The sequence below is a fragment of the Zootoca vivipara genome, chromosome 12 (genome assembly GCF_963506605.1).
Source record: "Zootoca vivipara chromosome 12, rZooViv1.1, whole genome shotgun sequence".
Lineage (NCBI taxonomy): Eukaryota > Metazoa > Chordata > Lepidosauria > Squamata > Lacertidae > Zootoca > Zootoca vivipara.
Genome location: NC_083287.1, coordinates 14,339,611 through 14,365,864, shown reverse-complemented (window position 1 = coordinate 14,365,864; position 26,254 = coordinate 14,339,611). Strand labels below are relative to the sequence as shown.

At 42.5% G+C, this 26,254-nt stretch overlaps 1 protein-coding gene across 4 annotated transcripts in view; it reads left to right on the top strand.

The window, feature by feature from the left end:
- ANO10 (anoctamin 10) overlaps positions 1-26,254 on the top strand; it is an 84,839-nt gene that overhangs the window by 45,990 nt on the left and 12,595 nt on the right. For all 4 annotated transcript variants that reach the window (XM_060280650.1, XM_035129046.2, XM_060280651.1 and 1 more), the window contains exon 12: positions 5,462-5,578. In XM_060280650.1, the coding sequence (XP_060136633.1) occupies positions 5,462-5,578 (117 nt within the window). The remainder of the gene's footprint in view (positions 1-5,461; positions 5,579-26,254) is intronic.

The window sequence follows — 26,254 nt, the reverse complement described above, 5'->3', positions numbered from 1 at the left end:
AATATCCTATGATTGGTTTAAAGCATTTACACATCCCTAAAAGTCTTACTTTCACAATTTCTGATGTAATAGCCTGTTCTAGGGCAGCCAATTATGCACCGCTACAAAGAGCACACAGAATTGCATAAAATTTATGTATGCTAGGTTATATGGCAATGATATAGGAATTACTGGTAGATGGGAATTAGAAAATATCAGAGCTGATGAACTCCACATCCAAGATTTTCAGGAACTGCCATCCCTACTTCAAAATTGGTGATAGTTTTTAGAAACAAAGAATGCTATTTTCTTAGTAATTGGGCCATGGGAAGTGTTGTTTTCTTCTTAATCCCAGCAGGCTGTCTATGAAAATTACTTTGGAGGTCTTGAGCAAAGAACATGAATGGAATTATTTAACATTTCTGATACTAGAAAAATCTCAAGAGGGTCCAGCAGTTATTTACATTAACTTGTCACACCTTATGAGAAGACTTGCCTATTTGCAAGTTGTAGAAAACAGTAGGCAGCCCCTTTCCCTTCCCCAAATATAATAATCTGCTCTCTGTGATCAGTAGGTATGCTATACTGGTACTTTAAGACATGTTCTTTTTAGCAGAATAACTAACATGTTAGTCAGGTTAACATTCCTAGTACTAAAATGCAGCCTTGTGTGTGACGGGCACATATCTAATAGCTGCAACAGTATGGGGGAAGGAGTGTTTAACATTTCTTCGCTGGCAGTCCCGTCCCCCGGTCAAAATTGCTCTCATCCAAGCTGTTTTCCTCACCTCTGAAGGAAGAAAATGTAACATGTGTGAGAGTAAAGTCTTTTTGGCTGTTCCATATGAACATCCGTCTTTAACAATCCCAAACTAAGTCAGACATTGGAGATCATTGGTTTTAAAAGAACGAAAATAAAAGATACAGGGGTGAAGGGTGATACCGTTCAAGACCATAGCACAGGAGAAGAGGGTATTCCAAGCCATTTTCTTAATGTAAATTCTCACCCCTCTTCCCATTACTGTTTGGAAACATTTATAGATACTAAGCCAACTCCTTAATTATGTGAGAACTGGAAGTGGTCTACTCAGACTCCCTCCTAAAACCCACCAATGAAGGAGGGCCAAGGTTGAGGAAGCCTGGGTTAAACTTACTGGGATGCAGTCCCTGAGTGCATGCCCTCTACTGTTTTGAGGGCAAAAGGTTGCCCACACCTGATTTAAACCAAGAATAGATTTTTTTTAAAGGGCTTGTGCACAAAAAAATAGTCTCCATGTGTACAATTTAGGAATTCCAGATATTTCATATGCTGAACATAAATGTCACCTTTTAAAGATTACTGACTTCTTTCCAGTAAGGTACATCAGTTAGTTATAACACCAGTGTATGATACTGGCAATCAGTTAAGAGGTACTTCATAAAGCACGGCATTTATCACAGTGTCACAAGTTGAATTGCTTGTTCATTTTTCTCTATCCACTTTTCATGTAGAATTTATTTCAGAGCATGATCAAAGCTTTACTCTTCATTAGATACTGCATTAGCTAATTTGACTTTTGGCAACCCATATCCTAGTTCCTATTAAACACTACCCATAAATTGAGATAAGGATTCTGCCAAAACATTTAAGGATTGCAAGATGGAAATATACTATTGGGGCCATTATGCAACTGCTTTCTAGACTGCTGGTTTGGTAAATTTGAAGTGAAGAAATGCTATCTTATATACTTACAAATAAAAGACTGCATTTTAAAGCACCTGAATATTGACAGAAATACGAGAAAAGACAGCCTTAAGATCCATTGATCAAGGATCAATGAATGAGCTGTCGTGTAATTTATTATGGCTGGTTGGGGATTTGTTTGTTCGTTGTATTTACATTTCTAATGCTTGCCGGATACCAATTCATGTAGCTGCTTATCGAGTTCGCCAGGGATACGGGTGGCGCTGTGGTCTAGGGCTTGCTGATCAGAAGGTCAGTGGTTCGAATCACCATGACGGGGTGAGCTCCTGTTGCTCGGTCCCTGCTCCTGCCAACCTAGCAGTTCGAAAGCACGTCAAAGTGCAAGTAGATAAATAGGTACTGCTCCGACAGGAAGGTAAATGGTGTTTCCGTGCGCTGCTCTGTTTCACCAGAAGCAGCTTAGTCATGCTGGCCCCATGACCCGGAAACTGTCTGCAGACAAACGCCGGCTCCCTCGGCTAGTAAAGCGAGATGAGCGGCGCAACCCCAGAGTCGTCTGTGACTGGGTCAGGGGTCCCTTTACCTTTACCTTTAAGGGATAGAAACTAGCTCTGTTATTTGGAGAATAGATTTTCAGGATACTGCATTGTTTCCAAAATAGTACCATGCTTTTGCTACAGTTGTGCACAATCATAGGACGGTTTGGGCTCGGAGGCTTTTTCCTGGCCCAGCCTCTTATGTCCCCCTGAAGGTTGGGTATACTCTGGAATAGTTTGGGGGCTACAGCCAATGGTGAAAATAATGAAAACCAATCTCCTCCACATAGAGTGCCAAAAGGGCATGTTGGATCCATACCATAGATGTGTACTAGGTGAACTATTTTGTTCTTCACACTTGAAGAGATAAAATAACATCTCAGAATTCTTTTAGTAATTACGGTAATCATCCATGATAAAGTTATGAAAGTTTTAAGCAACACCCACTCCTCTTATCAGCCTGGTATCCTGGGCATGACTGATAATTAGAATTAAAATAGAAATTGGTCCAGATGCTAAATGTGTTGAAATTGAATAAGACTGTAGTCGGTAGTCTGCTGTGAATTACAAGAACGTTTTCTGTGGTTAGGTTAGTCTCTTAGCTGGCGACATGAAAGTGATCTTGAGCCTTAATAGCGTATATCCGTGTTGTTTCTCACTCTAAGCCCTTGCTGAGCAGTGCTATTCTAAATTGTGAGACTTAAAGTCATTCTGCTTTTCAAGCACATGTTCTACACGATGATTACAGGGTGTATGTCTTGGTATGAGGAAAACAGGATAGAATTAACATGGCTCCCTGGTGTCAACACTACAATATCCTCCTATTTTGCCATCTGCCAAATGGGTAAGAAGCAAAATGTCAGTGTCTCTTTCACCCTTGATAATTGCAGCACTATCAAACTCTTCATGGACTTCTGCCAAGTGCTCAGAGAGCCAGTGGAGCTGGCCTGTTCTGCAAAAAATTACCGCCATGAGCAACAGGAGCAGCTGTGTTTCCACATCAGTGTGTCCCTCAACTTTGTCTCTGCTAAAAAATTAGATATGAATTCTTGGAATTTTGAGCAGCTAATTTGATTTCTACAGTGACAGCCAGCCACTATTGCATAGATAAAATAAGATCAATCCAATTATCAAGAGAGGTTAGGAAGGAGTGTGTTCAGGAAGGAAATCTTATTGAAACTCTGTTATAAACCATTGGTGGTCGCTGAATAAGTAACAATCTAACTTATTTATGATTTTATTTTGAAAACTTGTACCAAAGCAAATTCATGGTTGCTTACAATCCAAAACATCAAAACAACAATGAACTATTGTGTCCGACTCTTCGTGACTATGGTCCACAACAACAACATAACGCACCCCATTAACATTGCTAGTATTAACATTGAAGCCAAGCCTCCAGAACAGAATCCTAAGCAGCTATCCAAACTAAGGGCTCGTCCAACACTTTCGCTTGTCCCACTGTTACGCCCCCCCCCCCGGAAACACCACTGCATCAGAACAAACAGCAATCAGCAGACTAATGTTTGTTCTGATTCAGTGGTAAACAGTGGGTTTTCCGGGGGGGGGGAGGAGTGGTGGGACATACAAAAACAAAACCCCCCTCTTGGACCTGTGCCTCAAAAACATGGGACAAGCAGAAAACATCTTGGACCTGTGCTTTCTAGGTATGGGACAAGCAAAAGTGCGGATGAGCCCTAAGAAATGAAAGAGAAACCAGCAAAAACAAAACAGTCAGCTAAAGCAACCTTTTAAAACAGCCACGTTTTTACCAGCCACCTAAAACAATATAGGGATGGGGCCTGGCATTAAGGATCAAATTAGGCATGGCACCACATAGAGCACACCAGGATTTTCATTTTATTTTACTTAATAGCAGGTGCCAGAGAGGGGAGGCTTTTTCTCAGAACTGCAGCACAAAAGGAGGAGGGAAGGTTTAACCTTTCCCTTCCCAGCCATGATCCCAACTGAAGTGCCTCTCACACACTGCTGCTAACCCTAGTTTCTACTTTTCCCTTGGCACCCCTAAAGAGAAGAAGAAGAGTTTGGATTTGATATCCCGCTTTATCACTACCCGAAGGAGTCTCAAAGCGGCTAACAATCTCCTTTCCCCTCCTCCCCCACAACAAACACCCTGTGAGGTGGGTGGGGCTGAAAGACTTCAGAGAAGTGTGACTAGCCCAAGGTCACGCAGCAGCTGCATGTGGAGGAGCAGAGACGCGAACCCGGTTCCCCAGATTACGAGTCTACCGCTCTTAACCACTACACCACACTGACAGTGTGTGGGTGAATTTCACTTTGTGATTTGAACCAGTCAGTCAAACCTTTGGCCACAGTCTTCTGGTTTCTTGTAAAATGCAAATAAGAATACAGTGGAACCTTGGTTCTCGAACACAATCCGTTCTGGAAGTCTGTTCCGACTTCTGAAGCGTTTGAAAACCAAGGCACAGCTTCCGATTGGCACAGGTGCCCTGGAAACAATAGCCGACAGCTGCATCGGATGTTCAGGTTCCAAAAAACATTTGAAAACCAGAACATACATTTCCGGGTTTTCAACGTTTGAGAGCCGAAATGTTTGAGTACCATGGCATTCAAGAACCAAGGTTCAACTGTAGTCTTTGTTTACATACATCACTTGCCAATCTTTTAAAATACACTTGCAGTATATCTCTCTTCTTTGTCAATTTGCCTAATCTCTGGTTTTATAATCTACTTGAGGTACAGCATTACTTGTTACTGCAGAATGGACTATTTTTGGTTTGAGGCCCACAATCTAAAATACAGCTTCATGGATGGATGGAGGACACCTAACAGATCAAGTGACATTTAAGGATTTACTTTCTCCTTGCTAATATCTGTGAAAGTTGACATGGTAGATTGTATAGTCTTATCCTGTCAATGTACATGTAGATTTTTCTCCACTTACTATCACTTACTCCCTAGAACAGGCACCCCCAAACTTGGCCCTCCAGCTGTTGTGGGACTACAACTCCCATCATCCCTAGCTAACGGGACCAGTGGTCAGGGATGATGGGAATTGTAGTCCCAAAACAGCTGGAGGGCCAAGTTTGGGGGGCCTGCCCTAGAATAATGCAGAAAAATTGCTATTCACTTGTGTTGCTGATAATGTTCATATTATAGTTGTCCCTTGTCCGTTTTTAGTCATTGATGATAATTTCTGCACACAAATACATGCAGGATACTAAGCACACATAACTGAATGGTATTCTGTTTATCTCTTCTGTCCCTGTCCCCCAACCAGCATTTAGCACTAGCTCTGAAATTTCTTATGGCATACGCGATTGCTGATAAACCACGAGACATCCAGATAAAATTGGCAAGGCAGGAATTTGAATCTCTGGAGGCACTCAAGCAGCAGGTAAGAACTAAGACTATTGTAAGAATATTGCAGGTGAGAGAAAGATGGAAATTGTCACCACCATCCTTTTTTCCTACTGAGATTCGTTACATGCTGTCAGGGCTTGTGTGTGGCTACTCTTGAGTAAAGATGCCAAAGTCCGTCCTGTCTTTAACAGGTTTATTGTGCATAGTATTTACAGTGAAGAGATGCCAAGAAACATGACCTACTAGTCACTCGCAGAATCCGAGAGTGGACTTTTCCTGTTATGTGACCAGCATAAGAGCTTGGGCACCCCGAAACGCCACCTCCCCTCCTTACGCTTAGTACCACGCCTTAACTGGGGCGACGGAAGTGGCTGCCCCGTTTCCTCAGCCTGTTGGCCAGGGCAGTGCCAGGGCTCCGCAGCATCTCGGAGCCCTCTCTCCTCCATCCCCCTGCCTTCCTCCTCCCCCTCCCCTGACCTGCTGCTGCTGCTCTCACTGGGCGATGTGCTGGTCAGCAGGAGAGGTGGAGGCTCCCTGTACGGAGGTCTCCTGACACATACCCTTAAAGCATCCAGTCCCTTAAAATAATTCGTAATGCATTATTGCTACCAACGTTCAGTTTTTAATGGTGTAAGTGATGGCTCCGCTGTATGGATACATGCCAATATATACAACAAGACCATTTCTTCTCTTGGCGTTTAATGTCTACTTACAGTGTCAAAATAAAGGGGTACTTCTAGTGCCAATACACATTCATTGAGTTCTGCATTTGAGGCCACATTATTTGTCATTAACTCTTGTCTTTTCAAACTTGCCTAGGAGGCACATCAACTTTCTCAGCTTCTCCTGCTAAAGGGCTCTTGTTATAAGTCCATCTCCCCAGCCTTCCCCAGCTGTAACTGTACTGCTAAGCCAAAGCAATTTGTTGTTAATTTGGGTTAAAGCAGCCCAAAATAATTTGGATAACTCAACAGTAACTAAAACAGTTACATCTCAATAATATTAAAATCTCACATAATAGAATACCCACATCTCTCTTATTCTGCCATCTCCGTACTACCACAGACCAGTGACCAGAAACCCAACTAAACAGGAAAACTTAAGCTGGCTTCCAGAAAAAAGTCAGGCTTGTGCTTTTGAGCCAGGGAGGATACTATAAATGTAGAGCAAATGCTGAGAATGCTTCTTGCAGGCAATTTTTTCTTGTTGCTGCTGATCTACTTAAGTTATTTTTAAAAACAACAGCTTTGTGCTTCTCTCATTCCTTGGGGCTTCTCTTCCCTTTCCTGGGATTGAAGAATTTAATAGTCTCAGAGTTAAGAAATATCTACCTGAACATTATCTACAATTCCAATTACCATGTATAAGACATTAGCTATTGTTTTCTCCAGGCTGATGTATTCAGACTTTGAAGAATTATCCAATTATTGGCAGCTTCTACTGAGAAAGCCATCCAAATTGATGGTATTATTTATACATGCAAATGCTAATAACTGACTTATGAAAAGTGAGCATGGAAATTTGAGACCATTCCACAGGGAAGCAGCCTCATCAGTTTTCAGATGAGATTGAGATACATCCTAATTCCAGTGGCTTGGAAAAAAGGGAGATCCCTAGAAGGTTTTGCATATGCTTTAACAAGATGTGCCTTATATCTGAATGCTGTGAAGTTCCATTTGAGACATTTCTCTTCCAATTCTTGGTGTGTGTTCCCATCCAGGTCAGGGCTATCTTCCGCAGTAACTGCATATCAGGCTGAAGATTGAATCTAAGGTGTTACTGCTCAGTTTTGCCTTCCTCAGATGCATTTATTGAGAAGAAACCATGGCTAGACAGCAGCTTTGCATAATATTACAAGAGCAGGATTGTAAACCTACTGGAGCTATTCCTTTTTACTGCATTAAAAGAGGGAAAAGTAGGTCACCCATTGAAACCTTAAACACACAAGTTATTCTAGTCACCTTTGGGTTAGAGAGTATAAAACATAATGCCAACTTCAGTTTACTGACTCTTTCAGTCTGTAACTATTTGACTCCAGTTAAGAATATTTTCTTCAATTTTTGAAGTGTATCCCTATCATATTTGTCTAAGCCCCAAGAATTCAGACATGGCTTAGAAATTATTTGGAGGCTGAGCCTCCTGAATATTAATGAAAGCTAAGCTGGCACTCTGTTGATTTGGTAGGCAGCCCTGTGGCAGACTCGCCTAACATGGCACTGGTTTCATTCTCCCTGTCTCCACCTTAGTACACCTGTGGGCAGAGATGAACCCCCTACTAGAATATTTATAATTACCGTGTTTCCCCTTTTTTAATACATAGTCAGAAAGTAAGCCATGGCAGCATTTTTTACCATTAGTGAAATACAAGACACCCCCCGAAAATAAGGCATACCTCCATGCCATGTAGAACGAGACCGCCGAGTGCCCCAGCCAGCCAGCGGGACCCAGCCAGCCAGAGGGGCCTGGAACCGGCTGCTGCTGCTGCAGGGAGCGCAGGGAGCGCAGGGAGCACCCGAGCCAGCAGCCTGGCCTCTTTTTTTTTTGCCTGCCCGAGGAACTGGCGGCTGCAGAGCGGAGCGCTCCGCAGCGCCGGGCGGAGCGCAGTGACCTGGTCTCTTTTTTCCCTTCTTTTGCCTGCTGCCCCGCCACCGGAACCGGCAGCTGCAGAGCGGAGCGCTCCGCAGCGCCGAGTGCTCGGAGTGCCCTGCAGCGCTGGGCGGAGCGCAGCGGCCTGGCCTCTTTTTTTTTTTTTTTGCCTGCCGCCCCGCCACCGGAACCGGCAGCTGCAGAGAGGAGTGCTCCGCAGCGCCGGGCGGAGCGCAGCGGCCTGGTCTCTCTTTTTTTCTTCTTTTGCCTGCCGCCCCGCCACCAGAACAGGCAGCTGCAGAGCGGAGCGCTCCGCAGCGCTGGGCAGAACGCAGCGGCCTGGTCTCTTTTTTTCCCTTCTTTTGCCTGCCGCCCCGCCACCAGAACAGGCAGCTGCAGAGCGGAGCGCTCCACAGCGCCGGGCGGAGCGCAGCGGCCTGGTCTCTTTTTCTTTAGCCTGCCGCCCCGCCACCGGAACCGGCAGCTGCAGAGCGGAGCGCTCCGCAGCGCCGGGCGGAGTGCAGCGGCCTGGCCTCTTCCCCCCCTTTTTTTTCTTTTGCCTGCCGCCCCGCCACCGGCTGCTTCAGAGAGGAGCACCCAGCAGCGCCGGGCGGAGCGCTGAGCCAGCAGCCTGCTGCCTTGGTTCCTGGACCCGGCTGCTGCTGCAGCACCGAACAGAGCGCCCAGCAGCACCCCAAACCAGCTGCCTGGCCCCTCCGAGGAGGCCTTAAGGTACAAGACATCCCCTGAAAATAAGACACCGTGTGTTTTTTTGAGTAAAAAAGAGAATAAGACGGTGTCTTAAAAAAGGGGAAACACGGTAGCCATTGCTATTATTTTTCTTTTTTACTTTTGCAGATGCCTATTGGTTGTGTTCTGTACTGTGGGTTTACCCACCCTTCCTCTTGTTCCACTGCTCCCCCCCCCCCGGGAAACCGCTCTTTAGCGCCCAGTCAGAGCAAACAGCAATCAGATTTTCTGCGAATTGTCATTTGTTCTGATTGAGGGCTTCTCCACATTTACCTTTTGCCCCGCTCTTTCCAGGCACAGGTCTGCATTTTAAAGCTCTGTGTCAAGAGCCTGGGGTTTTCTTGGCCCAGAACTTTCCCCGTGGAAACCAGATCTTTAGCAATCAATCGGAGCAGATGTCAATTTGAGATTGGCTCCAATTGAGCTTTAAAGAGCGAATTTTTCGGGGAAAGGTCCAGAGCAAAAAATGAAAAGAAAAGGTGTGTGTGTGTTTGGAGTTTTAAAGTGCAGACTGTGCCTAGAAAGAGCAGAGGAAATGTAAGTGTGAATAAGCCCTTAAAGCTAAAGAGCAGGTTTTCCCTGGAAAAGGAACAGGGCAAGTGGAAAACGCCTTGGTCCCATCTCTAGAAAGTTTGGGGTGTGGGTCAAGCAGAAAACTACTTGGACCAGTGCTTTATAAACACGGAACAAGAAGAAATGCGGATGAGCCCAGCCTTTAAGCTTTACGTTTTTAGTTAATGTAGTGAAATAAAATGATTATATGAGCTGTCACTCATTGCTCTATTTCTCTCGATATGGACAAATTACATCAGTGCATGCTAAAGTAATTGAATGACTCGAGCACTTAGAAATTGTTTTTAAAGAACGTTCTCACAAAATTCTAACAGAATAATCTTCATCATCTTTTACAAAGCTGTCTGCTAAAAGTATATTGTCATCTGTGATGGGCTTATATGGAAATTGGGAATGTTTTTAAATTGTATATATTTCTAAGTATGCAGTGCAAAATTGGCAGCACTAGTTCATCCGTAAGTCTCTTGGATTAAATTTGGCAAGCTGATTTTAAAGGAGATGGAGAAGATGATGTCAAAACTGTTTTATCCAGGGTAGATGGGCCTGTTGTTTCATGCCAGTATTTCCAGGAGAACATTGTACACTTTGAAGTGGTTGGGTGTTTCTCAATGCATGAGAATACTATTCTGCCTTTTGATTTTTATGGCATATATCATAGTCAATGCCAATGTACAAGTGCAGGCATGTTCAGCATCTAATATATAAAATGCTCATCAGATCTAGGTGAGAAGAAAAAGCCTTGTTTTCTGCTTTAGCTTGTTGTCTAAAGTGGGGTCTGCTTGTGTGTAACGTGCAGTAATCAGGTGCCCTGTCCTTGCATCACATAGTGTTTGGAATGTATGTAGTATTGCGGAAAGTACTGATATGGGGTATCAATTTCTTATAAATTATTTTTCACTGTTACGGTTTAAAAACAAATAGCTGGCAAGTAGTATCGCACCAGAGGCAGATTTTGGGCAATGCGACCGATTCTGCCACATTGGGCGTCTAGCCCAGGGGGCACCACAACTCTGACATAGTGAACAGAGCAGAACAGAAAGTGAGAGGTGGGGGCACACTGAATTTTGGACAGGGTGCTGCTGAAATTTGAAAGACCAAAGTCGGTCCCTGGTCGCACCACTTTGATTTTTATGATACAGGACTCAACACAGTTGTAAATGAGGACTTCCTCACCTCCGCCCCGTTAAGCTGAATGGAAGCGAAACAGAAGATCATGACATTGTTCCACGATTCTATTTATAGGGAATAATTAAGACCGGGGTAGAGAGGAAGATGGTCAAAAGGAAAGCAGAGCCAATGTTGCAGTGAGGACAAGAGTGATCTTGTTTCTTTCTTTCTTTGAGCTGCTGTGAGCTTGTAAAACTGGTGTTGCTATCCATGTTTTCCTCTTTCTGTGCTGTGCTGTATTGTCACTGTATTTATACTGAGTTGAACTGTACTGAACTGGTGCCAGCATTGTTTTCAGTCACCAGTGTAATGCACCAAGTATTTTGTAATCTTTCATATCAACTCTGTGGCCTGGGCTATTAATATCTATGTCTGACAGATGAATAACTGTAGCTGAGGAATCATAATGCCTAGAGTTGCCCAGAGGGTTTCGAGCCCCTCTGGCTCTTCCGTTTTACTTAACTTTAATACACTCCAGTTTCATTTAATGTAAGAGAATCTTACTGCTAAGGCTGCTGTGGTTCAGTATTCCTTCTCGGGGACGAACTGAGAGCCTGCTGTATCAAGTGCCACTCTCACTGCCACTGTGTAGATAAGGGATACAGGAGGGTAAATGGCATGGTGGTCTTGCCCATAGCCACTGCAGGGGCAGTAAGCTTCAACCAGCACCCTGTGCTTGGATACTTCACCTAGGTCATGTGACACGATCAGTTCAGTGAGAGGATGGGTCTGCGAAAGCCTGTTCATGTCAGGGCAGGCTATGATCATCCAGATCATGTGACAGAATTAGGCCAATAGAAGGGCACCTTTCCCTAGCCTGTTTGACAGGTTGCCCCTCGGTTGCATTTGAAATCTGCATGTGTATCATATGCATACAGACCGATATCATCAAGCCATTGTTTGTATGAGTGCAGCAGCCATAGCTTTCACATCACCTCAGATAACGTACTTACAGTGGAGGCAACTCATATGTTTAGTGGTGAGACACTGAGTGTTATGATTGGCATCTTTTGATTAGTCCTCTGAGAGGGAAGGAATTCTGCATCTACTAGATTAGTTAGCATTTTCTCTTTGGAAAGCTGAGAGCTGGCCCCTGAAAGCAGAGGTGTCACTTATTTGTGGATTGCATGTTTAGTATGTGCAAGGCCCCAGATTCAGTCCCCAGTATCTTTTAGCTAAAAATCCCAGGTGGCAAGAAACACCAGTAAACCCCTGTTAACAGTACTGAGCTCAGCTGTTCCATTGCTTTGGCTCAATATAAAACAGTGCTCCCTAAAATAAGATGTACACCCAAAAAAACCAACACCCTGAAAGATAAAAACTTTAACTTGGCTAGTCTTGATAGCATTTTTCTTTTGCTGAACTTTGTGTTACCTGTCAGTGATAACAGGATATGTGAGATAACACCAAGTGCATGGGGCGTGATGATAAAATTAGGTCTGTAATGAGGGATAATTGAGAATTAGCATCAAAAATTTTAATTAAATATGTGTGAAACTTATGTAATTAGTTATTTCCTGTTGATAGAATTGTGAAAAAAAAACTTTCTAGAAAGTTGAGGTTTTCTTCTCAGATTGTTTGACCTCTTCCACGACATTGGGTAACTGTAGGTGCACCATGATACACTTAAATAATCATCGCTAAGATACATTTCTGTCAATCTTAATATCTGACTTATATCCTAACGATAAAATTTAAAATTAAAATTCTCTTCTTGTACTAGAGAGTGTGCATCATGGTTCTATAGGAAAATATGAAGCAGGACAACAGAAAAAGTCTGGGTGGTTTCAATAAACTATTAAAGATGCCTAGTTATCATGAAAATAGTAATGCCAAATGGTTTCATATTAAAACCATTAGTTTTGGAAATTGAGGAAAGTGTTTTCAAAGTATTGAGAGTAGGATTTCCAGGAAGGTAAGGTATGCATGGTGGGGAGAGGCAAATCATACAGCTGCCCTGTATGCCCTGTATGAATGTGCTTCAAATATCAAAATAAGCACTTTGAAGTGGTCGTGGAAACTAATTGTAAGCTAGCGGAGATGACAAAGTGCTAGCTTAGTGTGTTCATATTGCTCCGTCCTGATTTGCAATCTCCCGTATTCCAGACTAACTAAAGTTTTTGGACAGTTTTCCAAACAACTCCAAGTACAGCGGATTGCTGTCATCCAAACAAGTAGTTAACAAGGCACTGATTGCTAAAGTAAGACTCTATCCAGGTAGGGTTCTATATCAGTCATATCAGCCTAAACCAGCTGTTGTTAGACTACAACTCCCATCATCACTGGCCCTGCTAGCTAAGAATGAGGGGATTTGTAGTCCAACAGCTGGAGACCCAAGTTTGAGAAACACTGAACTGATAAAAGGTGCTTTGATCCACCAAGATAGCATGTGCCTCGGCTGACAGAGAGGGACCATTGAACACACCAATCTACAAAACACACCAATCTACAAAATCCAGAACAGATTGAACACCACTAACCCAAGCGTAGATTACCCCCACCACTAACAAGTTCCTCCATCTTGTATGCATTGAGCTCAATTTTGCTTAGTATTCTCCTGTCTTGGGACGCGGGTGGCGCTGTGGGTTAAACCACAGAGACTAGAGCTTGCCGATCAGAAGGTCGGCGTTTCGAATCCCCATGACGGGGTGAGCTCCCGTTACTCGGTCCCTGCTCCTGCCCACCTAGCAGTTCGAAAGCACGTCAAAGTGCAAGTGGATAAATAGGTACCGCTCTGGCAGGAAGGTAAACGGCATTTCCGTGTGCTGCTCTGTTTCGCCAGAAGCGGCTTAGTCATGCTAGCCACATGACCTGGAAGCTGTACTCCGGCTTCCTCAGCCAGTAAAGCAAGATGAGCTCCGCAACCCCAGAGTTGTCCGCGACTGGACCTAATGGTCAGGGGTCCCTTTACCTTTAGCTTTATTCTCCTGTCTCTCCTTTCTTTTCCAGTGTGGCATAGCCTTGTTCCTATTTGGGAGGCAGCAGTTAGCTTCTGCTTTCTCTCCTGTTGTAGAACAGCAACTGGGGAGGATATGGCGAATGCCAACAACCACCAGCTCTGTCAGTTTTCATGAGTAATTGTTATTTATTAAAAAGTGCTATACAGTAATTCAACAATACAGACAAAATGACAATTAAAAAAGAACAAAAACAAAACCACACAGTAGAATTAAAAACCCATCAAAAACCAGGATAAACAAAATGCTTGTTGCAGCTTTCTTAAAGCTAGGCAAAGGAGTCAACTTGCTCTCCCGAGGTCTTAATGTGCTGTAACTCCATGCTCCAAGACTTCCAGATTTGATTGTTGCAACATGCTCTACATGGCCTACCATTGGAGATGACTTGGGATGAGTTGGTCCAAAATGTAGCAGCCAGATTACTGGATGGAGTTCCATTTAGATCTCACATAAGCCCTGTTTTAAAACAGCTGTGTTTTGGGGCCTAATTCAAGGTGCTGACTTTGGTGTTTAAAGCCTGAAGTGACTCAGGCCCAAATAACCTGCTATAGACCTCAAAGCCTGACTGAGGACTTGGATGATACCTTCCTAGAGTAGATAATAGGTTACTTCTAAGTGCCACTGTCCACTGAAGGGCTAACTGCATGTAAACTTGCTTATCACAGCAGTGGCCCAGAGTGCCTTCCATCAGCTTCGGCTGGTGGCCCAGCTACTCCCCTCTCTGGACAGGGATAGCCTAACTAATGTTGTCTGTGCTCTGGTAACTTCAAGATTAGATTACTGTAATGTGTTATACGTAGGGCTGCCTCTGAAGACGGTCCAGAAACTTCAGCTAGTGCAAAATTAAGCAGCCAGGTTGCTCACTGGAGCAAGACGGTTTGAGCATATTACACCGATCCTGGTCCGACTGCACTGGCTACCAATTAGTTTCCGGGCCCAATTCAAGGTGCTGGTTTTGACCTATAAAGTCTTAAACGGCTCAGGACTGCAACACCTCAAGGACCGCCTCTTTCCATATGAACCTACCCAGACCCTGTGATCATCTTCTGAGGCCCTCCTTTGTGTGCCACCTCCTTGATAGGTGCAGAGGGTGGCAACACGAGAATGGGCCTTATCCGCAGTGGCTCCCCATCTATGGAATGCTCTCCTCAGGGCAGTTCTCCTGGCACCTTCGTTATATACCTTTAGGCGCCAGGCAAAAATGTTCCTTTTAAACCAGGCCTTCGGTTGACCTGATGGGCATCCTATACCCTTTTAAAATGTGTTTTTTTGGGGAGAGGGCTATAGGGTTGTTTTTGTTTTTATTTTATATATTGTGGTCCTTTCTGTGAACTGCCCTGAGACCTGCAGGTATATGGCGGTATATAAATTCAAATAATGATGATGAGGATCAGTTTACTTTTTGCTGTTAATAAAAAGGCTCAGTAGGGAGGAATTTGGAGCAGAGAAAAAGCATTGCTGGTCTCTTGTGCCAGTTGTACCTTTGCTGCAGCTTTCAGGCCAAGAGCCTTCTACAATGCATTTATTTCTCTTTGATTCTGGTAGTTTCATCTGTCAAATATCAACACATCTTGTCATTTTAACCTGTTGGTCATGTTATGGAGCATATTACTGTATTTTAACTTCAGTCAGTTTTATGCCTCAAATAACCTGTGATGATCACCTGTTTTGACTTCCTGCATGACCCAGTAGCTCATCAGAGCTACAACACCAGGATATGCTCAAGGCTTTAATCATGTGTCTGTTCAGTTGAGACACTTTATGACTTCAGCCTTATATAATGCAATAATATATTCACTGTTGTGGTCACACCAGTGCATCCTACGCAGTCTGAATAAAGGTAGCATAGTGCTATTCCCTTGTCTGTGCTGCAACTGTTCCTTTCTATGCAGGCATCTTTTATTCACAGCAAACTCATCTGACTATAAACAGCCACTTCTCCCCCGGGCAGCCAAACCTAAAGTGTTTGTCTCCTTGGGTATGCGTAATATTTTGAAGCAAACCCTAAATGTATTGGGACAGCGGTGGGGTTAAATAGAAATATTTCTAAGACCTTGTCTTAATGTTGAAGCTTTGTAGTCTGCTACTTTCAAAATAAAGGTCACCCTTTTCACTCAGGTTGTATAATTGGCTATTAATTAAAAGGGCCTAATGATGTCTATAATTTAGCATCCATCCCTGAATTATCATTATCAAAGCAGTAAGGGACATGGATCGAGACAGATTATATATATATATATATATATATATATATATATATATATATATATATATATTAGAAGGTGGTAGGGTGCAACCATAGTTGCTTATGATGTGTTTTCTTGGTTTATCTCTCTTTACAAGTCTTGCAGGTTTTTATAATATCCCACCGGTGGTAGAGAATCTGTGACACTCTAGGTGCTGTTGGCTCAACTACTTCATAACCTTCATTAGGCCCAGGGATAATAATAGTTCAACATTTGGAGCCCCACAGGCTGAATGGCTAACAATGGCTCTCTTCTACCTGGGCAGGATTAATTTAAGGAAATTGATATAGATGGTTTTGCTTTTCTTGTAATCAAATAAAGCTGTGAAACGCTTTAACCCTAATGCCAAAGTCCACAAGCTCAAAAACTGTTTCTCCCTGCAAGTTCATTATTACTGCCGTATTTCTGATTCTATGCATTCAAGGAAGGTTGACTTCAGTTCTAAACTTGCAAGTTCTTAAAAAAAAAGACAATGGAATACTTGCCAATAGTCTGCAAATTATTATGATGCTGTATAGTGCAGAAGCCTAACTCTAGGTAGAAAGTATTCTGCTCTGGGCTATAAGCTGCATGTTGCAGTGAAGTTCTTAGCCTGTGGAAGTTTAAGGTATGAGATGTTTGCCAAAATGGACTCAGAGTGGAGGTGCAAGAGTCCTCCAGGAAGCCATATATAGAACATGAATGCTCCCTGGTGGGGAGGCTGAAAGAGAGGAGCATTTTTGTCATGTTGCCCACATACGATTTGTGCCATTTATATATTGAAAAGGCCAAAAGTTTAGAAAATGGTCGTGCAATTTCTCTCTCTCTCTCTCTCTCTCTCTCTCTCTCTCTCTCTCTCTCTCTCTCTCTCTCTCTCTTTCCAGTTGTAGCTTTAGAGAGCAAGAAAGCTGCCTGACAGTCAAAAATCCTAGAGATCCTTTTGCTGTCACAATATATGAAGGTTATATAACATATATAAAGCAGGTTACATAAGTGCTGCCCTGTAATGCAGTCAATCAGTCCTATTTTGGAAACTGATTATAATTGGAGTATTAAAGAACATTTCACAAATTCAACTGAGAAAATACAAAGAATTCCGGTGACAGCACTTAATATAAGCAATTTTGAGCTAGTCATATTTTCTTGAATCTATTAAATGCAGCAGGATCAGCTGTAATATAAAAGCAACCTGAGCACTTTTTATTCATTTTAATTAAGAGCAAAAGCTGGAAGCTTTAGAAATCCTAATCTTCTAGAGCAAACCCACACTTGTTTATTTATTTTTTTAATGGAATGGTTGTGTGTATATGAAATGCATGTGTGTTTAAAAGAACTAGCAATCTTAAAACAATGTATATTTTTATCTGCTTACCTTTTTCTCACCTCACATCAGTCAGAGTTGTGCATACACCGAACAGAGCGCTGCATCTGATCTGGAAACCAATTGCCCAAAAGAGATCTGTATTGTCACCATAGCAAATGGTTATCGATTGAATTATCATATACTGTATAAATAGATTTTCCCCCTTTAGATTTATGAATAATCCACAGGATCAGGTCCAGAACACATCTCCTAACGGACAGTTGGCAGTGCTTAACACAGGGAGGCCCAAGTTTCCATACCAAGTAGACTGCAAGAGTACTTTGAGGTGGAACCTGCGGTTTGCATACTGCTTTGTTTCGTGGGGAGGGGAGCATGGCCACAATTTGATGCTCCCCCCCCCTCCGCAGCCCCCGTGCTACCTTCTCAAAGCCGGCTAAGTTCCTATGCCCTTTTAAAATGTGTTTGGGGGGGGCTATTGGGGTGTTGTTTTTATTTTAATTATGTATTTTGTGATTTACCGTATATATTGATTTTATTCTGTGAATCGCCCTGAGAACCCCGGGTATAGGGCAGTATACAAATTCAATGAAGAAGAAGAAGAAGAAGAGAGGTGCCAAGCTTTGGGAAAGAGGCACAAGATTCTGGGAAAGTGCTAACTAGGCTTTGGGAAGGAAGGGGGCTCTAGGACCCTTGCTTACCTGGGTTTGGGAAGGCAATTGTGAGGGCTGGGCAGGGGCATCAAATGTTGTTGAGGGCTGCCAGAAAAGGCTTTGAGGGCTGCATGTGACCCTCAGGCCATTTGTTGGACCACCTTTGCTTCACACTTTGTGAGAGAATAATGCCTGTTCCAGGCCTTCCTGCCTCTTAATTGATTATTAGGAAGTTCCATGTGCAAATATCACACTCAGGCTTGGAGTAGCCAGCCGTTCAAATAGAGGATTGTCCTCTGTAAAGCAGGAAGGGTGGACAGATCAGTCCATTTCAATTGTCCCAGGTCCTGATTTTTTCTAGTCTTAAATTTAGTTCCCCAGATCTCTGCAACGATTTAAAATTAATAATAACAATAACAATAATAATAAATCCTCAGCATTTTTGTGCAGATTTCTCCTAATAAACAGGTTTATATGTAATTGTCCCTAATACAAAAATATTGCAAAATAGTTTTTATTAATCTAATATGTTCTTGTATGCTGTTTTCACTAATAAAGTATATGCATTATTCACTAGTATATGCATTATTTGCACACATTATTTGACTGGAGAACTACTTTGCAAAATTTGGAGCAGTGTGGATTTTGAATGATGGCTGTGTGTTGATTTGTTTAGTGTTTCATAAGGTGCAGGTTTGGTCGGTTCAGATTGAAATGCAAACTGAATCAAAATTGTCTCCCAACCCAAAAATCAGGGCAGAGGCGTGCCTTAGCAACTGCTCCATGCTCAGATCTGTTAAAGTGGGGAGCAGTGTCTTGAAAACCCTCATTTATTATGCTACTGTAGCATGCTACTTTAGGTAAATACCGGAATTATTGAAGCAAATCACAGAATCTGTCTTAGAAATACCCCTTCACACCAAGCAATTCATTTAAATTGATTGAATTAGGTTACAAGCACAGAAAGAATGAACTGTGTCCTGCTTTCTTCAACAATATTCTTTATTTGGACACAATCTTAGGCCCGCCAACTGCTTTAAACTGCATTTAATTTGCCCTCATTATACCCCACATTTCATCTACAACACTCACAATGCTTGGTTCTCAAGGACTTTCCTGGACTGGGAAGAGAATGTACCTCTTTTTGTAGGAAAGCCTTAAGCAAACAAAAGCAAATGGAGAAAGCTTCTCTAAATGAAAACGGGGGGGGGGGGGGCCTAGTCAAAGGAAAGCTGTGAATTTAGGGCACCTTTCTAACTTGTACCTGGAATTTGCTTTCACTGATCTTGGGTTGGTGTCAAGTTCACACTGTATTTAAGCCTGTCATGTTGAAGACAATACCTGCAATAACTAAGTTCTCTCTCAGATTGATACTGGTTTTTTAAATGGTGAACAATTATATTTAGGGACACATGCATCTATCTGCATATGTCAGCTATTCATATATTTGTGTGGCTAATTTTTCCCAGCATCTCTGTTTTCTAAATAAGAGTTTATTTCAGGGGCGTGGGAATACTCTTATAGTTAAGGCAAGTAGCAACAGTAAGGTCCAGCCATTATTCTTTCTGTACCACAATGAACTTTCCACCAGAAGGATGAAGTTGCTTTGAAACCTGGGGTGCTTGGTAGGGCTAAAATGGTCTGGATGGTCTGGTGTTGTATTTGCAATAAAGTGAGAAGGGTTAAGTACAAACTTCCAGCACAGCACCACTTTGCTTAAAATTGCACCACACCAACACCACTTTGCAACAGAAAAGATTTGGGAACTCAATTGTCTAACTTGATATTCTGCGTAAATCCCCTTGGGAGCCTATTTTAGAGGGGAAGAGACACTGACATACATTCACTGAACTATAAATAAAGAAACTATAAACTATAATTCATTAAGGAAATCATTCCTACCTAGAATCCATATGTTGCACGTTTTCTTTTTGCCTCTTTAAAATCTTGAAAACTTGCTTTGAATTTTTTAACTGCTGGTATGATAGTCAATTGTACTGGTGCTAGGAGCCAGAAGGACCATACTCCCTTTTTTAAACCTCAGTACCAGTCTTGCCCTTGTTGCATGAGGAGTCCCCTTTTCCCACTCCATATAACACTGGTCCTGAAAGACCTACATTGGCTCCCAGTACATTTCCGAGCACAATTCAAGGTGTTGGTGCTGAGCTTTAAAGCCCTAAACGGCCTCGGCCCAGGATACCTGAAGGAGCATCTCCACCCCCATCATCAGCCCAGACACGGAGGTCCAGCTCTGAGGGCCTTCTGGCGGTTCCCTCACTGCGAGAAGTGAGGTTACAGGGAGCCAGGCAGAGGGCCTTCTTGGTAGTGGCGCCCGCCTTGCCATTAAATGTCAAGGAAATAAACAACTACTTGACTTTTAGAAGACATCTGAAGGCAGCCCTGTATTGTGAAGTTTTTGACGTTTTATCGTGTTTTTATTATTCTGTTGGGAGCAGCCCAGAGTGGCTGGGGAAACCCAGCCAGATGGGTGGAGTATTAATAATAAAATTATTATTATTATTGTTACTATTATTATTATTATTAGGCACGGGTCAACTCCCAGGAGGATTTCTCTAGCAGTATAGTAATTTGCCAATGAATATATAAATAGTTGAGTAACATCTGAGAGGGAGTGAAAATGACCTGAGAAGATCAAAGATCACGATTCCTCTCTGTGCAAGTGTTGCATATAAGCAGACTACCTTCTTTAATAGTTTGTGGATAATTACAGAACTGTAGTGTCAGGCCTAACCTAGAGACCTGGGTGGCTGTAGTGCAGAAAAAGCCAAATTCTCCATGCCATTTGCTCTGTTCACTCTGTCCCCCCTCCACAATCATTTGCTAGGTGATGGTGAACGTGTAATGAGATCTTTGCAGGAGTGATTCTTTTAAAAATGGAGTTGACTATTATGAACGGAAAGCTTCTGTATGAATGCTCTCTGGGGCAGATTAATACAATTAACAATACTTACCACTGTCAAATTCAATACATATAAAGGGATCACCATTTCCCTTCTAATTTCTTTGACCGTGACACCAGGATGCCTGTAATTGTGCAGAATAAGAAATTTATACCTTTGTATGTGGTTCTTCAGGTGGTCCATGTTGACTCTCCAGGTTAGTGTTGAACAGGCTATGGGTTGCCAAGGCAACAATCTGCTGTCGTCTTGAGATGTTGGAGGCTGCTTAAATGGCAAGATTGCCTTCTGAGAGTGTGTTACTATATTTAACATTTTAGGGCCATTCAGAAAATTATCTTAACTACAAAAGGCTTTGAGCAGGCAGTGGGCTCCTGCGATGTGAACCTTCAGTCAAAGCTGAAATCTCTGGTATGAAAATAGAGTCCAGAATTTATTCAGAGTAAAGGGGTCAGTGCCGCTGTACAATGTGCTTGATTTCTATTGGAGTATTGTGATTTTTGAATCTTTGTCACATGGTAGTTCCTTCAACCAATTCAATATTCCCTCGTGTGTTATAATGTGCTCACTATGTTCCTGCTGTGTTGCATAATAGTTAAGCAAGGGTTCTGTGGCCTAGTTCTTCTTTTGTGTGGCTTAAGTGCAGGGCTTTTAAGCAGCACACATTTATTTGGGTTTTAGGCACTGTTGTTATTCAATCAGCACACGTTGCATGAGTCAGGGGTTCTTATGAGTATATATAATGTTAGGGTTTGGCCGGGCAGAAATTTCCCTTGAGCTTTTGGCCTGTGCTTACTTCCGAGACAGACAGATGCTGACCAGTCACTCCCACTAATCTTGCAAGTGCCCAACCTGTGATTTGGATTAGCAAAGATAGCCAGTATGTGCCATAAAGTAGATATTTAAAATGACACATTTCAGATTTGGCAGGGCTGCGAAGAAGATTATTTTCCGATTATATTTAGTCTCCATCCGCATGGTTTTTGCTGTCGGTGTTGCTTTACAGCATGACTACTTGCTGCCTGCTGTTTACTCCTTATATACAGTAAAGTGGTACCTCGGTTTACAAACACAATTGGTTCCGGAAGTCTGTACTTAACCTGAAGCGTACTTAACCTGAAGCGAACTTTCCCATTGAAAGTAATGGAAAGTGGATTAATCCGTTCCAGACGGTCCGTGGAGTACTTAAACTGAAGCGTACTTAACCTGAAGTGAACTTTCCCATTGAAAGTAATGGAAAGTGGATTAATCTGTTCCAGACGGGTCCGCGGAGTACTCAACCTGAAGCGTACTTAACCCGAGGTATGGGTGTACGGTAATTGGTTCCAGAAGTCCGTACGTAACCTGACGCGTACTTAACCTGAAGCAAACTTTCCCATTGAAAGTAATGGAAAGTGGATTAATCCACTCCAGAGAGGTCCGCGGAGTACTTAAACTGAAAATACTTAAACTGAGGTATGACTGTATATATATTTGGTTTTTCAGATTAAAATTTTCCAGTCACATATTCAACATATAACATAAAAACAAGATTCCAAGGAATTTCTTGGACTTCCCTCCTCTCCTTGGTGGGTCCTTTCATTAATCATTTCCTCCTGCATCTTTTGTAATACAGTAATCCAAATCTTTTACCTCTCCATTGTATCCAAAATTCACCATTAAACTACAAGGATATTGCAACCCTACTTGCAATTTTAACTGTTTTCTATGGTCTTTAAGATAAGTTAGAAATTTTCCCCATTCCTTTTTAAAATTTTGGTCCTGATTTCTGATTCTTCCTGTCATTTTAGCTATTTCGGCATAATCCATCGACTTGATTTGCCATTCTATTTACTCCTTATCTGTTCATCACTTTCTGGGGGTTTGTCCTCAGAGGCTGCATACCTGTAGTACCTGTAGTTGCTTTTTTATTTGCTTTCTCTACAAACTTGTACATGGCCGTGAATATTTCCGAGGTGAAGTTAAATTTGGATCCAAGGCTGCCATAAAGAATGCTGTAGCCCTGTGACATACACTTCTGTCATGGATCACTTGGGCTTCCTTGACTCTACCGTGTTTCTCCTAAAATATTCGGTTTACGAATTTTCGGTTTACGAACGCCGCGGACCCATCTGGAACGGATTAATTCACTTTCCATTACTTTTAATGGGAAAGTTCGTTTCAGTTTATGAACGCTTCAGTTTATGAAGAGACTTCCGGAACCAATTACACCCATGCTTCGGGTTAAGTACGCTTCAGGTTGAGTACTCCGCGGACCCGTCTGGAACGGATTAATCCACTTTCCATTACTTTCAATGGGAAAGTTCGCTTCAGTTTATGAACGCTTCAGTTTAAGTACTCTGCAGACCGTCTAGAACAGATTAATCCACTTTCCATTACTTTCAATGGGAAAGTTCGCTTCAGTTTATGAACGCTTCAGTTTATGAACAGACTTCCGGAACCGATTGTGTTCATAAACCGAGGTACCACTGTACCAGTAAGTACTGTATGGTTCTGGGTGCCTGCCTCCTCCTGCCGCGGCCGGCGTTGCTGCTGCTAGGTCCCGCTGGCTCGGGGGACATGGCGCTGCCGGGCGCCGACCCGGCAGGCCTCCTCCTGCCAGCTCCCGGAGGCTCGGGGTGCTCCGCTGCTGGGCACCGACCCGGCAGACGCCCTCCTCCTGCTGTCTCCCGGAGGCTCAGGGCGCTCCGTGCGGCGCTGCTGGGCACTTTGTCGGCGCTTCAGCAGCAGGGATCTGCTGGCTCGGGTCACTCGGCGGTCTCACTCGGCGCGGTGCCGACCTGGCAAGCACCCTCCTCTTCCTGCCGTGGCTCGGCGCCCGGAACTGGCTGCTGAAGTGCCGACAAAGCGCTCAGCAGCGCACGCCGTGTGGAGCTGGCTTTTGGCTTCTGCGCGGCGCTGCTGGGCACTTTGTTGACGCTTCAGCTGGGTCCTGCTGGCTCGGGGCATAAAATTATCACAACTAGCATATTAAAAATATAATGTATCCAAACAATTATTACAAACAGAATTTACTTTTAAAATAATATTTATTTGTATTTGTAACAAAAGGAGCAACAATCTCCTGAACTGTTTACTAGTTTATGTGGAACAAAAAACAACAACCCACAAAACAATTTTTAAAAATCCAGAAGTAACAATTATTCATATTTCCTGTCCACAGTATTAAAAAAAACATTCTCATAAAAAGAACTGAAGAAGGAAGTGAGACTAAGTTTCAATGAATGGGAATGAAATTTAATCGGAATCATTTTCTGAGCTGTAATGATCAGTATCAGTTTCAGTCTCTGCTTCTGCATCTACTCTGTTGCGTCTGTCATTATCACAGTTATTATGGACTTCTAAAAATTGAAGGTTTGCTCGAATTGAAAAAAGCTTCTCTACCTACCCTTTTCTTCCAGTGCTTTGAGGCCTAGTGAAGAGGAACAGAACCAATGCATACCACACACATGCAAAAACAAAACTGAAATCTTTTTCTTTTCTGGTGACAACAGCACCTCCTAAAGGAAGAAATGTATCTTGTTCTTGCATTGGAGAGTTCAGTTTTTTACCTAGGACTTTCTTGTCCTCACAGAAATTAGAATAATCTGATACCATACATATTTTTTAAGAAATGATTTATAAAATATTTGAACCCCTTATCTTAAAATATTTTATTCATGATGTTAAAATAAAACATTCCATAATCTACAGTATTTTTTTATTTTTTTCAATTTTTCCAATTTTTCGGAAAAAAACAAAAATGGCTTCAGGAAAAAAACGGGGGGGGGAATGGGTTTCCCTCCGATTTTTTCCGGGTTTTTCCTGGGTTCACATCTCTAGTCCAGGGGTCCTTTACTTTTAATTTTTTACCTTCAAAATGATTGTGGGCTGCTAGTATACACTTCCGGGTTTGCCACATTCGCAACCCGAAAGTTACATTACCCGAAGGTAACGTAACCCGAGGGTCCACTGTATATATCTTTTGTATTTGTCAACCAGCAAAAATCTCTGCTTAGATGCCAGCCTGCTTGAGCACAGATTCTTGCATTGTATTGTCAGAATGAAAAATAAAGACCATATTTTGTTATCTAACCATACAACTGTATATGCTACTAGTTTTGGCTATATGTAGGACATTTCATATTCTTACAATAGTTAAATAATGCCTATTTATATATCACCTGTGTTGATTTCTCCAAAATACTTTATGCACATATAGGCCCCAATCCAATACTAAGTTAAGGTGCTCTTAAATTTTGTTGAAATGAATTGAATAACGGGCACACTGTTGGATTGCGGAGAACAATAATAACGACAAATGTTTACGGCTTCAAAATTTCAATAATAATAATAATAATAATAATATATTATTATTATTATTTATACCCCGCCCATCTGGCTGGGTTTCCCCAGCCACTCTGGGCGGCTTCCAACAGAAAAATGAAATAAAACAATCAATTAAACATTAAAAGCCTCCCTAAACAGGGCTGCCTTCAGATGTCTTCTAAAAATCTGGTAGCTGTTTTTCTCTTTGACAACTGATGGGAGGGTGTTCCACAGGGTGGGCGCCACCACCAAGAAGGCCCTCTGCCTGGTTCCCTGCAACTTGGCTTCTCGCAATGAGGGAACCGCCAGAAGGCCCTTGGTACTGGACCTCAGTGTCCGGGCAGAACGATGGGGGTGGAGATGCTCCTTCAGGTATACTGGACCGAGGCCAGAATGTTTATATCTCTACTTATTCCTGGGTGGTGGGTGCTCATAAGATGCAGTCTTTCTTTAAAAAGAAATACTGTTGTATTCGGGGAGACACAATTATTGACAAAGTGTTTTGGTCTGATTATGCCTTTGAAATACGATCACATTGCCAACCATCAATCACATTATAGCAGTACCATAGATACAGGTAAGTATTTTCTGTGTTTGGGATGGGTGAGGTGATATTATTGCCTGACAGATGACTTTTTTTAGACAATTCTTTGAAATTCCCAAGCTATTGCCAACCAATCTCTATTGGCTTCTAGCTCTCGATTTATTTTAAAATAAAGACCACAGAGCAGTACCGTGCTGTTTGTGAAACACCTATTAAAAAGGGTGGTTCAGAATGGCATGGGCATGTGTGCTTAATCTGTTTCATATAAATGTGCTGTGAAAGTGCTGGGTCAATATGGATATTGTGCAATCTGTTCTAAACAGCCAGTTGCACAGTAAGTGTAATAAGTGGCAGACAGTTATAGATCTCAGGAGTCCTTTCATCAGTGCATGTATCGAATTAATCTGCTCATAAATGCTCATTCAGAGAGTGCCTGAAGATGGTCCTGGTTGGTTGCCATGGCAGATACTATTCTTCATGCTCCTCTGAGAGGTATATTTTTATGAACTGTGAATCTCCCCCCCCCCTCAAGTTTATCACAGGAACAGGCTGTGCATTTTCTCCACTGATGGATCCCCCCGTCTGATTCTTGCTTTCCTCTCTGTTTCATTATGTTCCCATCAAAATATTTTGAGAGGGTTTTTTTAAAACCACTCTTCATTTTATGGAAATCTGTTTTTCATTATAAGGAGAACCCCCACCCCCCCC